We start from the raw sequence: 14,906 nt of genomic DNA on the forward strand, positions 1-14,906 counted from the left end.
ACAAAAGCGTATTGAAGTGCCTCGTTGACACCAGAGCCTTCTCAATTGAGAGTGGGACTGGAAAAGGTTAATTGACTTACGACTTCCAGCTAGTAGTGAAATTTGAACTTAAACTGGCGCATTGACCTCTTACCAAATCATCTCAGAGGTGTAGCAATCTTGCAAAGTAAGATTTAAAATGCAATTGTTTACTCAGTTCCAAAGACACACACGTCCATGCCAGATTAGCGATTGAATTTACGTGCCGGTGTTTTAGGAACATTGGGTATGGGCTTCATTGGCCTCTTGGCCATATCAGGACCTGCAGAGCAAATCTCAAATTTGCCGAAGGGTCGTATGGTTATTCCCAGGCTATTGAACTTCAATCATTAACTTCATTTTCATACATACACACACATATTACACCCTGTATGGATAATATGTCAAGGGCCGAGACTCGCCCTTGTGTTCGTCTCGGTGCTCAAGACACATGATGGACAGACAGACTAGTGTGAAAACAAACATCCACTCAGAGAGGCGTTTCTTCAGCAGCTTCACCCGCCAACCCTCAGAGGCTGACCTGACATGAACTCTCTCTCAAATCCAATACTGTAGGAGTCACACTGCTTTAGAGCATTTCCCCCCTGTGATTCTGCACACATACACACCACATTAGCTGGATGGTCGGTGGCCAGGCCGAAGTCCCCGATCTTCACGTGATCTTGGGAGTCCAGGAAAATGTTGACTGGTTTCAGGTCACGGTGGATCATTCCCTGCCGAGAGAGACAAATGAGCGTGAGACACATGTCTGTCACAGGTCCAGAGTCGCGGGAGTCAGACCTGCATTAAGTTCACGCAGATCTTCTCCTGCCTTCTCCAGGGCCCTTCGTGTTGCTTGACAGACTGGCTAATCCGTGATTGGATGAGGAGGTTTTTTTTAGTTTTGGACGAATGAGAGGAAACTGCTAACCCAGGAGTGTGTTTATCCATCCCCATGCAGAGTTCCTGAAAAGAACTTGGCGTCGCTCGCTCACACTCTCTCTCGCTCCCTCACCCCCCGAAGGCCCTGTGACTTTAATGTGTTATGACCAGCTGGGGTTTGACGCGCAGGATTTTTCCAACCACAGGCCTCGCTTTTAATCAGATCCTGCTTTCCTTATTTCACGCTTTTCTCTCGCTCCATCGCCCTGACACATCCTCTCCCTCTCTCTTGCGCTCCCTCTCTTTCTTTACCTCTCTCCCCGTCCTCCAACACCACTCTCATATTCTCACACTATTCAACCACAGCTTGACTTGGCACTTCACTTCTCTGTACCACTGAAAAGGCGGTAGATATACAGATAGTAAGACGGTGGGATGGCCGAACCTGCTCATGGATATAGGCCAGGCCGTCCAGGATCTCCCTGAAGAGCCTCCACAGACGGCTGCAGTCGAGGTGCAGGCCCTGGTCAATAGTGTCCCGTAGAGTGCTCCTTTCACAGTACTCCATCTGCACAGAGAGGGCAGAGGGGAGAACAGACGCTTCAGCAGGGCAATACAGGACAACATCACCCCCTGGTGGAGCAGTCATATAGCACAATCTAATATCTGGTCACAAGTTATTATACAACATGCAACATACACTGTATAAATATGTTAATAATATATATCAGATGGTGATGTATCAGTATTTCTGTTTAATTCGCGTCATTATAAAACATATTTCAAGACAGTCTAAAGGCTTTACATAAGAATACATACACAGTTTATCAGTATTTGTGCTCAAAGTGTGCTCAACTGTGCTGCAATGTAGGCATAACAAGTTGAAGGAGCAAAGTCCAGCATAGTTGTGTGTGCCACTCACTTGGATGTAGAGATAGTGGGCTATGAGCAGGGGCTTCTCAGCATCGGAGCTCTCTGTGGTGTCTACAGTCCCTCTCTTGCTCGGCTCCTCCTGGCGGTGGAAACACACATGATGTTAGAGAGGCACTCGTCTCCTCATTACAGCACAGCAGAAGAGTCAAAGACATGACTCTCAGGCAGTAGGAATGTTCGCTCCGGAGTGGCAAAATAAAAATCAAGAAGTTCCGCAGAAATGATGCATACACATGCTTTGTGAATTACTTTTAGTGAAAAAATCCTAAGAGTCCTAAAGTTAAGAGTGAATCACCCATTAGTTTTAGGAGTTTCTCCTAAATTTGCCAGTTAGGAGCTACTTTTAGCCTTAAACTTTGAGAATACGGGCCCGAAAATCCTAAAAATAATGGGCGTGTCACTCCTAACTTTAGGACTCCTAAATATTCTCACTAAAAGTAATTCACAAAGGATTTTAAGCCTGAAAGTAGCTCAAGTCTAGGACAGCTTAAAAGAAGTCGAAAGGACTCCTAACTCACCTATTCACAAACAGCTTTTAGTTGCATTTCACGTCGCGATGTAGTGAAATGAACGTGCGGTTACAGGAGCTGTCATGCGTGGGAATAATTGTGCATTGCAACTAAAGCCTACCTTACACTGACAAGATTTGGGAAAGAATCTTGAAAGACTGTAGTCTTTTGAGTAAAGTCTGAATGAGGGGCATTAGTTAAAAGACTACAATCTTTCAAGAATCTTTCCCAAATCTTGTCAGTGTAAGGTAGGCTTCAGGGATACAATAACGCCACCGACAATCAAAACCACCACTGAACGTAAACTAAACGTAACGTCTCATTGTAGGCCTAAACTAAATTAAATTGTTTCTCCTCTTTGCGAATGTATGTGCCTTCATACAGATTCATTTAAAACATGTTGCAAAGATACTGCTCCAGTCCGTGTTTCATTATGCTCCAAGGCCATTTGCTTTACTCTTTATTAATTTAGGCTATGCCCATTTATTATTCATCTTCCATCCTTCACAGTCCGACATAGCGCGCGCATTCTCACCAGCTAAGACCTGACACCTGTCACTCAACTCGTCATCGTATAATCATCAGCCAATCAAGGTGGTCACTTTCATCAAGCTTGTGCACGAGTAATGATGTCAACCATAGCAACGAAGACTTACTTTTACTTTAGGAGTTGTCCTATTCTTTGTGAATAACTTTTAAGAGAAATCTCCTAGCTAAAATATTTTAGTGCGATTTAGGAGTACTCTTAGTGCTAAGATAAAAATCTTTGTGAATACGGGCCCTGGTAAGAATGGGCACTTCCACAACACAGCTATGCTGGGGAGAGGACTCACAGGGGGAAAGTTGCTTCCGCTGTCATCCCCATTCTCAAAGATGATGTCACTCTCAGAGTCTCCATCAGAAGTTCTGAAAGAAAGACAAATAACAAAAGAAGATGTAAAAACAGCGTGAGAAAGCACACACACACACATAGGGCACACATCCAGAAAAACACACAGCCGTCTCTAGCAATGATCCTAAGATTTTTCATATGCAATGTGCCTTGCAAAAATTATTCCTATACACCCGCCCTTCCCATCATCCCCTGCTCTCACAGGAAGGACGGTCCGAACACGTCGGCCTCCTCCTCCTCCTCCTCATCACCGCTGCTGGACTCCTGCGCGCTGCACTTGGCGCTGGATGACCTCTCGATGGACGTGCTCCACTCCACGGAGCTGGCCAGCGCTGGTGGGGGTGCCGCCTCCTCCACGTCCAACTCAGGCAGACCCAGCTCGTTCAGCCGGGGGCCCGTCCTGCCGTTGGGGGCCCCCAGACCCAAGCCCAGGCCGCGGCCCCGTCCCGGGGGGGAGCCTCCTCCTGCTCCTGCTCCTGCTCCTGCTCCTGCTCCTGCTCCTGCCCCCCTCTCAGGGCTGCTCTGTGGGGCAGCGGAGCTCTCGGTGCCGCTGCTGCTGCTGAGCACGCAGGTGGCGGGGGTGGCGTGGCGCTCGATCCAGGCGTTGTAGTAGCGCACGATGTTCTCGTGGTTGAGGCGCGACAGCAGCGTCACCTCGCCCTTGATGCGGCGAAACTGCCGACTCGCCGGGTTCACCTGGATGCGCTTCACCGCATAGTAACAGCCGTCCAATTTGTTCTGCACCTGAGAGGCAAACGGAGAGAAGGAAAATGAGAAACAGAGAGGGAGATGAAAGAGAGAAAGGACCCCATGTTATTTCTGTTATATTTATCAACTGCTCCTTTTAATGATAGTTCCATTTCATTCTATCTGCTTGGGTTGCTGTGTGACTAGTGTTGTTATTACTTTGATGACGGCCCCAAAGGCCCCTTTTCCCAGCAGCTGCAGCTCCTCAAACTCATCGTAATAGCGGGAGAACTGCTTCTGCACCGGCGGACTGAAGGGGGCGCTCAGGAGATGGCTGCGGGGGACCACAGTGGACGCAAAGTCAACGCCAGTGTCTGAGGAGGGGGACGGAACGGAGACACGCAAGAGAGGAGAGTTAGAGGCAGTGGTGAAGAAGAGGAATAAGTGTGTGTACATACATGTATTTGTGTGTGTGTGTAGGTGTGTGAGTGAATGTGTGAAATAATGTCGTTACCAAAACTGTAAGGAAGAAAATTCATTATACCCATAATTTAATAGGCTTAATCATTTTGTAATTTTAGGTTTACTCTGTGCACATTGCTTGCTGGCTAACGCCACCTACTGTACAAGCCTACTAGTGGTGGCAGGGGTTCAGATCCTACCTGCTACAAGCAATGTGCTTAGTCCCATCACAAGCCATGCAGCACCCCTCAGAGTGCAGCACAAGTGCCATTCACCCTATTAAGAGTTGATGTGCCATCAAAATGATATTGGAAACATTACTGTAAAGTAAATCAACTATTTAGCACTGCTTTAACAACAGTTTAACAGTCAATTTAACAGCACAGGCAAAAATGAGCGCTGAATGAGGTTGACAGTTGTTGTGTTGTTGAGAAAGACTGTGTGTGTGTGTGTGTGTGTGTGTGTGTGTGTGAGAAATACCATCTGGGCTGGCATCTTGACACTGTGACGTATTTTTGGGGGAAGGGCACCGGAGGAATGGATGATCGAGAAGCTGATGAGCTGTCCAGCGGTCAGCATCATTCAGACACAAGCACCTGGAAAACACACACACACACACACACACACACACACACACACACACACACTACTCAGAACAAAAAACATCTCACATGGCTGCTGATTCATTTAATCACACACCACTGCAAAACAACAAGCTCATTCTTTGTTCCACCTACACCATGAATACACACTATAATACTGATACGGATCGGTTCTCTCTCTCTCTCTCTCTCTCTCTCTGTGTGTCTCTCTCTCCTATTTAACAAAGTGTGGCTGGATATGCAGACACTGCTCTGGAAGCGTCCAGTGTGTTCACTCTGCATTTATAGCACTGCCAGACGCCATTGATCTGCCACATTCCTGATGCACCACCCCCCAGCATCACTACCACATGACTGCTGAAACACAGGTCTGCCTGCCTGTCTGTCTGTCTACCTGCCTGACTGTCTGCCTGTCTGCCAAATGGGGAGAATCTCAGTCAGCCTCAGGGTTCAAATGGAAAGGAAGGTCATGCTTCAGTGAAGATGGCTTTTCATGGCAAATGCAAACACAGAAACAGTCTAAACAAAGAGAGTGGGAACACTTTAGCTCAATACTAGCACGCACACACAGGAGGAGTGCCTGGGGGAGTCCAACACTGCAAATGTGTGCTGTTTGTAGGAAACCTTTCTTGCCATTTTAAAATAGTAAAACCAAATCTAGTATCTTTCCATATAATCATGTAAGAGAACCCAGATATGCTAACTTGTCTGAAAATATGAAGTAAATGAAACCCGTTTTTAAATTGTAATGGACAGATTGGACCTGATTAAAATCGTTTTCACCTCCTATCATAGCAATGGTTATTATTCAGCAGTCCTCCTTGAGCTTTGGCAACCTTGACAAACACACACTAACACAGATGTGTAGATGCTATGCACACACACAAAACATGAACTCAAAACACACCCCCACACCAAACCCCCCCCCCCCCCCCCCCATCCGATGACAAAAAAGTTGTCTTACTTGCGCAGGAAATCCTGGAATTCAGTGGGCAGGCCGCTGGGCACAGTCGGCGGGTACTCCTTGTCCACTTTCCCCTGGTGAAGTGCCAACAGCATGATGCCCAGACTCCACACGTCGCCTTTCTTGCCCGGTCTGCTAGGGGGCGCCTCGTCCTCGCTGAAGCGCACGCGCACCTGCTCGAACACGTCCTCGCGACACACGTCTGCTAGCCGCTTGGACAGGCTGTAGTCGCCTAGCCGCACGTCGCCCCGAGCATCCAGCAGCACGCTGCCCGCGTCCAGCTGCTTGTGCACCACTGAGTTGGCATGCAGGAAGTCCAGCGCCGACACCAGCTGCGCAGCATGCCGTCGGAGGCAGTCGGTGGGCACCGGCGTGCCCGTGACCAGCCCCGATGCCAGGCTGGTGGCACCGGGCACATGTTCAACCAGCAGGTCCACCACTAGGCTGTCGTCGCGCTCACTGCAGCTCAGCGCACGGTACTGCACCAGGTTGGGGTGCTCCAGCTTCAGCAGAGAGTTCAGCTCGCTCTCCGCACCATGGATCTGAGGAAGGGCCGAGACAGTAAAGAGTAGGAGCACAGACACACAAACATTGGTTATGATACATTAGCCAGGTTTGTAGAGTAGTTTTGAGCAGTTCTAAGTGCGTAGTCACAGCATTGTTGATGTGTACATGCATATGAATTATCAGTGGCATTTATGCTTTGGATATTTACTGATGAATGGGAACATCAAGGAAAAGGTTTTTTTACATGAAACATCAAGTCGCATTTTTGTGATAAATGCGAGAGCTACGGTAGATGTTTTAATATTGTTTTACACATTTATGTGATTCTTTGAGTTCACCTGTTTTTTGCACTTCTCGATCTTCTCTTTCTCTTGGCTGGTGAGGAACTTGCCCATCTTCTTGCTCCAACAAAGTGTCCACTCGTACACTATGGCAAAGTCTCCAGTAGTGGCCTCAAAGGCGTAATACACACTACGGCCCAGCCGCTCACTCTCACCTGCCCAACACACACACACACATGCATGAATGTTACACATCTCTCAGATGGTGATAAATAAAAAGTAATAAATAAATCAGTTCATTGCTAACTTTAAGAATTTCCACCCAGTTGCATATACAGGAAGTAAGTTTGCGCAACAGAACTAGACAAAAAAAAGCCAAGAATTGTCAACACAAAACCAAAATTTTTAAGAATGAAACATTCTAACATAGTATTGTTTTGTTTGTAAACAAGTTGAATGCAATCTGGATGATGTGATTAATTCATTTATTAGCTTACACTCCATAGGGCTATATCCAAAAAGTCTGACTTTTGTTATTATGTACATTCCAAGGTTTTTAGTATATAGCCTATGCGTTATGGAGGGGACAATTAAGTAGGCAGCTTCAAATGTGGCCAGAGTGCATGTCTGTTCACATTACAAACCCTATCCAATGAAATCTATTCTAAACCTCCTATAAATGTGGTCTGAGGTATCGGATCTGAAATGCAGATTGAGTGCGTTCACACCTGGAATTAGAGGCATGAAATATCCCAGATGAGATCCTGCCTAGCATGAAAGGAGTCTCCACAGAGCCCTGTCCAGAAACACATGACACCAAATGCTCCCACTACACTGCTAGAAGCACATCGGGACATGGGGCTCCATGAGAAGGCAGCGTCACATTCTTGGAGGGAACAAGTGCATGCTCAAGGGCCTGTACTTATGAGCACAAGAGCACAGCTGCCAACACAGGGGACAATGAAGAGAGTAACGACTCTTCAGCCATATCTTACATTTAAAAAATCCTCTCAAAGGAACACGCCTACTTCTTGGGACTTAAGCTTATTCACCGGAGTCACCGGATTTGTATAGTTACAATGTGTACAATAACAATGTCAAATGAGACACAGCCATAAGTGCGTGTACTTGGTACTATGTCCACAATCAGGCAAAGCACTGCTTCTTGCAGACCTGGGGCCTGTACTACGAAGCGGGGTTACTGGCTTAGCTGGGTAACTTCGAGAGTAAGTTGATCACGTGTGGCGTAACTTCCCGGTTAACCCGTACTACGAAAGGTGGATAGGTTTTAACCTAGGTATGCTGCCATGGCAATTTACGCTGCATCTCAAACCTGCTCCGAGCAGGTTATGATCTTGGTTAACCCGAGGTTTGCGGTTAACCACACCCCACAATGTCGACGTAGGCTACTTGGAAGATACATTATTGGAGCGCAAATTGTAAGCGCCTCTCTTCGCAAGGCGAGAGTTTTTAAAGACCGCTAGAATCTTTCTCCATATAGGCTATATTCTCTATGAAAGATAGCCTATACATTCTCAGCCGAGGGAATTCGTTGCATTTGTCAGCTGATCGAGGCAAAGTGGAGGCTATAAGCATTGGCAATATAACATATTTTCATAATTAAGAAATATTAATGCAAGCTATAACTAGGCCTATAAACCTTCTGAATGTTCTTGAGTTTCATTTTCACCTGCTGCCAGCGGCACTGCCGTTGCATCTAAAATGTTCACAGGATAGGCATACACTAAATCAGTCAATGGGGCTAAACATTCAATTATCCTTTATTAATATTTATTAATATACATGGCATGAATTGTGTTGCATCTGTAGGACTCTTATGAACTCAAAATGTATTTATTTCAACACATTTCAGACATTCCGCAAGCTATTAATCCTCCGTAACACATAGGCTATTTAAGGAACATGAAATAAAACTTTACTTTCATATATCCGATCTGCAATAGCCTACGTTGCCAACAGCCTTGTCTTGCTTTGTTTGCTGCCGACGTATTTGATGTATCGTAAAGTGGGTTTTAATTCCTCGCAACTTTTTTATAACCATTGCTCATTCCTAATGCGTAAAATAGCGTGATCGCGTCATCATTAAAAGCGGTGATTTGCGCTGCAACCCGCCCATTTTATGTGAACGCGCACCAACTCCGATGAGGTTAACCCCAGTTCAACAAATCAACTTCTTACACAGCGTCGTAGTACCGATTAACACCAATGAAGATAACCAGGTTTTGTCAACCCCGGTTTAGCAAAGTAACCCTGGGTTACATGTGGGTAGGTTGAGCTCCCTTCGTAGTACAGGCCCCTGAAAAGCTCTGGAGCAGTCATTTGTTTTGTTGACATTGTTATTTGTACATGTAGTAAGTACAAATCACAGCATGCAAATAGGAAGATGTTGGGAGTTCTTTTGCCACTATCGGGAGGTGTGGGCTATTGGAGCCGGCCATTTATCGAACTCTGGAGAACACAATGAATAAGTCTTTAAATGTCGGCGTGTTCCTTTAAGATGCTGTCCGTCAAAACTGAGGTTTGTGTTCATTTTGTCATTATTTTTGTTTGGGGAAGTAAGTCTGTTTACTTCATATGGCACCTTGCAGGAAGTAATTGCAAAGTACTTGAGTGCCGATGTTCATATCTGGTTTGCACCCTTGGTAAATCATTGCCATTGCCACAACCTATGCTATCTTCTCATTGCTTACCTATGCATTTCCCTCTGTGCACTAGAACCTCTCCTATAGTGCTGTTGTAGAAGTGCAGTATCTCTGCACGTGGACTCTCATCACCAGTATCTCTCCTGCAGGGGAGAACACATGTACTCGTCAGGTGCAGAAGACCTCTACAGCCTCGCCTCAATGGCACAGGAGCAATTAGGCAAACTGGCACTTGTGAAAAGGCACACTGGAATGCAGGTTGCACTAAAATGGCTAGTTTAGTTTAGTTCAGGATCATTCTGGAGAATGGAAGCTGCTCTTGCCTGTGACGGGTGCTTGATGTGGTGCGCCGGCGGTTGCTGGGAATTCTTTTGGGTTCTACAGGTTCTGCAGGGGGAGCAGGAGAACCGGAACTTCCAGAGGTCTCCGATGGAGGCAGGACCTCACTCTCCAGACGCTCCTGGGCAGCAGGAGAAAAACATATGTGTGTGTTTTCCCGTTTTGTGCTGAAACCACAATTGTTTTCTGGTGTTTGCACAACCATCTTTGCTCTGCAATGTGCAAGGATCTTATGCTTTGCTCTCAATTATAAGTCAATCTGGATAAGAGGGTATGCAAAAAGAACAAACTTCAACTCAATTCAACTTCAACAATAACCCACCTGCTTGGCCAATTCTTTCTTTCTCTTCTCCTCTTTCCTCTCCTGATCACGTCTTTGGATTTCAGCAAGGATTTCATTTTGCTGCAAAGTTCGTAGAGATAGTTAGGAAGTAATGCCGCTGTAAATTATTATTAAAATACCTTATTCATAGTGAGCTATGTGATCGGTCATAATCATAATATTCAAAATAAATGGAACCTGAATAATAAGAATAATGAACATTGCAAATTGTTATCAAGTGTACTAACAAACACAACCACACATACAAACTACCATTGCTGAAAGTGTTGGTTGCAGTCCATATAAAACTGTCATATTAGAGCATTTTGTTTCAGATATAGATATGAGCAAGACCATGCAGGGTAAGATGATCTCTCTCACAGACATATACACACACACACACACTTTTACTGTACACACACACACACACACACACACACACACACACACACACACCATCTGTTCCTCCTGAAGTCGCTGCTGGTCCTTGCGCTTCTGCTGCTCCAGGGCCAGGCGTTCCTGCTGACGCTGCTGGTTCTTGAGCATCTCCTCATGGAAGGAGCGTGACGGCGGAACATTCAGCTCCACCAGGAAGCCCTGTACATGGTCTGCCAACTCATAGATCATCACCTGAAACAGTGGACAGAGTGGAGGGTAGAAGACAGAACAAGAGGTGGAATGGCGTATATAAAGTAACGAGAATTAATCTTTTTTTTTTTAAGGTAATGATCTCTAGGAGGTCATTTGTTGACGTGTTCATGGGCCTGAGAAATGTGATGCCCAATTCATTATCAAAGTGTCTTGTGTGGTGGCTGTCCAGGTGCTTGACCCCTTGGTACATCACTCTAGCTTACCTCACCACATCTCTCAGAAGCCAGCTCAGTGAGCTGCGTCTGGAGGTTCTGGAGGTTGTCATTGGACAGCCCTTTTGCATTCTTCAGCTCAAGTTGAGGAGGCCTGTGAGAGAACATACCAACAGTATCGCTTCACATCACATGTCATGACCAGCAAAAACATGAGGCATGTAAACACACAACAGCAGCGTAGGACAGAGATACTGGAGGTGGCCATTTCAGCGACATTTATGTAATTGTGTGGTATGTGCATGGATCACAGACACATGTGCAATTCTTGTTACATGCCATGCCTCTCCTCTCTCGTGGACAGCAACTGGCACTCCATGGCTACAGTAGCAACTGGCATTCAATGAAGACAACAACTGGTCTAGCACAGGAAAATGACACTGTAGCACTACTTCGCTCTTTCTGAAAATGTACTGTGTTGTGTTGTGCTCAATACGCTCATTGCGTATGAAACATGACGTGTCTTTTCTAAACAGCTGCTTCTATCAGGGGGATTTGATTTAAAAATGGTTGTACTCACACATCGGGATACGTAGGCGGGCACTTGACCTGCAAATCCACACTTACGTAGCTTTTCTGCCCATTGCCTAAACCTTTCGGTCGTAACTTAAGGTATACCTCCGGGGGCCTTTGAATCTGTTGGGGACGAACATGTGTTGGTTAGCCACATCATGTCATCAAGCGCTTCCACAGTCAGTCTGTTGTAGTCGTTACGGGTGGTATGTGACTCAAAAACATATGATAATTTTCCCAAGCCCAAATACGACACTAGGTAAGCTATGCTAGCAACTTGTCGCTGGCTGAGTCAAAATAACCTGTGGTGTTGCCCGAGACCATTTCTTGGTAGGCAGGTGAAACTTTGTGTGGCCCGTTAGAGGTAGGACATTTCCTGAGTCCTGACTCTGTACCTTCCAAGGTTGTTTCGTTCGGAGGTCCTCAAAGTCGTCTCCGAATATAGCTGAAAGGGCCTCAAGTTCATTTTCTTGCTGAACGGTGTAGTCGTCTGTCCCATCTGGAGAGCACGGAGAACAGCTCATTTTGCTGGACAGCACACATACCTCGCGCACGCCCCTTTCAAATCAAACATGGATACCAATCAATTTTCAGCAAGGTGTTGCTGTTACTCGCAATGTTACTAAAGACCCCTACATGATTTCGAATCTATGATAACTACTACTTGACGTAAATTCCACAAAACTTTGGCTCTGCAGAGAATGTGCGCACTCACAACAGTGCTGATCCACGCAACACAACAGACGCCACATAGAACTTCCGGGTAGGGTATTATTATTATAATGTCAAAATAAAAGACTGGCTTTTATTGTGAATCTTACTGCCAAAACTGCAACTTTTCACAGTTTGTATATAATTTTTCAGAAAAGATACAATTTCCTGAATGCCTAAAACTAGTGTTATACACTGAGTGCATAATGAAATATGGAAAAAGTGTTTCTGGTAAATAATCTGATCAATTATATGATCAACATAACTCAAGTTCTACTCAGCTATCAATGAAATTTCACACAGAGTGGTTCTGTTCTGAGGTCTCATTCTGGTAACAGTTATTTGAAAACGTTGTAGGCTACTTAATTAAATTATTCCTAACTGTAGTGGTGACTTCATACCACTTTCCTTGCATGTGGCAGGCATTTTTCTTTTTTATATCCTACCGTGCAGTCGCAGAGAACTAACAACAATGCTAGGTGGCAGCAAAGGCAATACAAACTCCACTTGGGACATGACAAGATTTCTGAAGGCCTACAAATTCTCACAATGTGCAACTTTGGGTTGCACTCTGTGCATATAAAAATGTGCTATATATATTAACTAAATTGCTTACATTTAGCATAGGCCTATACATCAAATAACATGAATTAAATACAAATAAATTAAATAAATAAAACAATGAAATATAGCCTATCAATTATAATATTTAATAATTGTAATAATTGTGTAATTTAATAATTAATAATGATATAATTTAATATAGCCTTTGCAAAATTGCCAGGTGATGCGTTACACAGCGTTATTGCATAAAACACACAACAGAAAGTTTCTGTCATTGATATAAAGTGCTTTATATCAATGACAGAATATGTGAAATGTTATGTTGAAGGCCTACGTTTTCACTTGTTACAGTCTGGCATATTCTGTCCCACTTCTGACTACTTGCTGTTCCACTCCAAAAAAATTGTTTTTATGTCAAAGTAATGTAAGACTCGTGTTGCATTGCAATGCAATGTGTTTCTTGCAACTATACGTCATATTTTGTCTTAAGGTTACAAGCTTATTACAATTTGTCATAGGCCTTTTTTCAGTATGATGTTTACTATGTTATGTCCACAACTATTACATAATACAAGAAAGCCTATGGTAACATGCAGCAAATGGAACATTCTTTGACAATCAAAACCTTAGTTACATGGCAACAGACAGTGTTTCCAAAATCAGCCTCTTGATGCAGCATCAATCCTGCCTTATCACCCTAAGTTCCTATTGGCTGCTGCAAGCCTAATTAAACTGCAAGGGAATCCTAGAGCATTGCATCCACCCACTATCTACACTGATAGTGAAGAAAACATCTAAAAATAAACAGTACCCCCCATCCTCCAGGCCTGCCTGGAGGTGAAAAATGTTCACACATAATCCAACTGTGACATAAGCCAACAGGTTCAACAAATAACTGCCAGTAAGTTTGACTTACTCCATATACCTAAAATCTCATTACTGCAGGGGGGTATAACATTACTAGACATTACCTAATCACTCAAGCACCTAGGGAAGAATGACTGCATAGAAGCACTGGAAGACAACATTACATTTATTGTACTTTTATACTTAAACTTTTCATTCTATGAACAAATAACAAAGATAGCGAAATACGCTGTAAACATGATGTGATGCTTGATGCATAAAAAATGTCAAGGGTCTACTTGTACAGATTGGGAATCTGATGGTATGTCTATTAGAGAGCAGTCAGGGAGGGCAAGAGAGACAGACAGACAGAGAGAGAGAGAGATAGTGTGTGAGAGTCTGTGGACGAATAAGGAGCCCCCTCGCAGAGCTTAACACTGCAACCCCTTGCTGGATGCCCGTTAGCAGCACCTGTTGCTCAGCATGACCCTAAAAGGAGAGAGATGGGCCAATCAGGACAGAGCACATGCCTCAGTCCGGCCAGTCAAGTAGTGGAGTGGGTCAGACTGGCATTAGCACTCAGCTGTCCTACGCCCACCCCCCATCCCCACGCTCAGGGCCCCTTCCAACATGCCAGAGTATTGGCCCACTGACATATACAGTATCCTTCCAGGACATAGCGAGGAAACTCTCGCAAACGTTTCCTCAAGCAGATCCAAGTCTTCTAATCATATGATTACAAGCTGGGTGACACACATCTTCACTTCCTGGGCTTCCCTTAATTTGACACTCTCTTATGATGTAAAGACACACCTCTTCGCAGTTTAATGGCATCCTATTGCCAATATATATATATATATATATATATATATATATATATATAAATATATATATATATATATATATATATATATATAATACATTTTAAATGCCAGGCCCTGGAAATGTAATAACTGCCAATGCTTAGCCAATAGAAAAAGACAATCATCAGTGATAATGATAAAAACAAGCAAGTCTCATCAGCACTGGGAATAATGGAAACCTGCCCAGTGGGTTAAAAAATCACTGAATTGCAACATAATGCAAATATATTAAGACCCAACCAATGACGCATCATCTTCAAAGCAAGCGCATGTTTTTGTCTACTTTTATTCTGTTCTATTTCTATGGCATCTCCCCCTATTTCAGAGGAGTTTTGCGTCCCACCCGACCAGATACCTTTCCTTCTGGGTTCTTTTCTCTCTTTTTTCCCAGAAGCTCTTATTTGGACTTGGGTGAACTCAAGGCTCCTCCCCTGTACCCCCAGCAAGGGTCTTATTTAAGGAGCTCTCTCCCCCTCACTCTTTGT

The 14,906-nt window shown here is 44.5% G+C and overlaps 1 protein-coding gene across 1 annotated transcript in view; it reads right to left on the bottom strand.

Annotated features, from left to right (window-relative positions):
* eif2ak4 (eukaryotic translation initiation factor 2 alpha kinase 4) overlaps nt 1–12,178 on the bottom strand; it is a 44,412-nt gene extending 32,234 nt beyond the window's left edge. Inside the window, exons 1-16 of the mRNA XM_062522445.1 lie at nt 11,833–12,178; nt 11,445–11,560; nt 10,916–11,018; nt 10,518–10,691; nt 10,062–10,142; nt 9,724–9,860; nt 9,449–9,543; nt 6,795–6,952; nt 5,950–6,491; nt 4,864–4,979; nt 4,141–4,295; nt 3,437–3,978; nt 3,176–3,248; nt 1,823–1,912; nt 1,346–1,468; nt 648–752 (exon numbers count right to left, since the gene is read on the bottom strand). Of these exons, the coding sequence (XP_062378429.1) occupies nt 648–752; nt 1,346–1,468; nt 1,823–1,912; nt 3,176–3,248; nt 3,437–3,978; nt 4,141–4,295; nt 4,864–4,979; nt 5,950–6,491; nt 6,795–6,952; nt 9,449–9,543; nt 9,724–9,860; nt 10,062–10,142; nt 10,518–10,691; nt 10,916–11,018; nt 11,445–11,560; nt 11,833–11,961 (2,739 nt within the window). The 5' untranslated portion in view covers nt 11,962–12,178. The remainder of the gene's footprint in view (nt 1–647; nt 753–1,345; nt 1,469–1,822; nt 1,913–3,175; nt 3,249–3,436; nt 3,979–4,140; nt 4,296–4,863; nt 4,980–5,949; nt 6,492–6,794; nt 6,953–9,448; nt 9,544–9,723; nt 9,861–10,061; nt 10,143–10,517; nt 10,692–10,915; nt 11,019–11,444; nt 11,561–11,832) is intronic.
* Nucleotides 12,179–14,906: the final 2,728 nt, after the last annotated feature.

Source organism: Sardina pilchardus, chromosome 20 (genome assembly GCF_963854185.1).
Source record: "Sardina pilchardus chromosome 20, fSarPil1.1, whole genome shotgun sequence".
NCBI lineage: Eukaryota > Metazoa > Chordata > Actinopteri > Clupeiformes > Clupeidae > Sardina > Sardina pilchardus.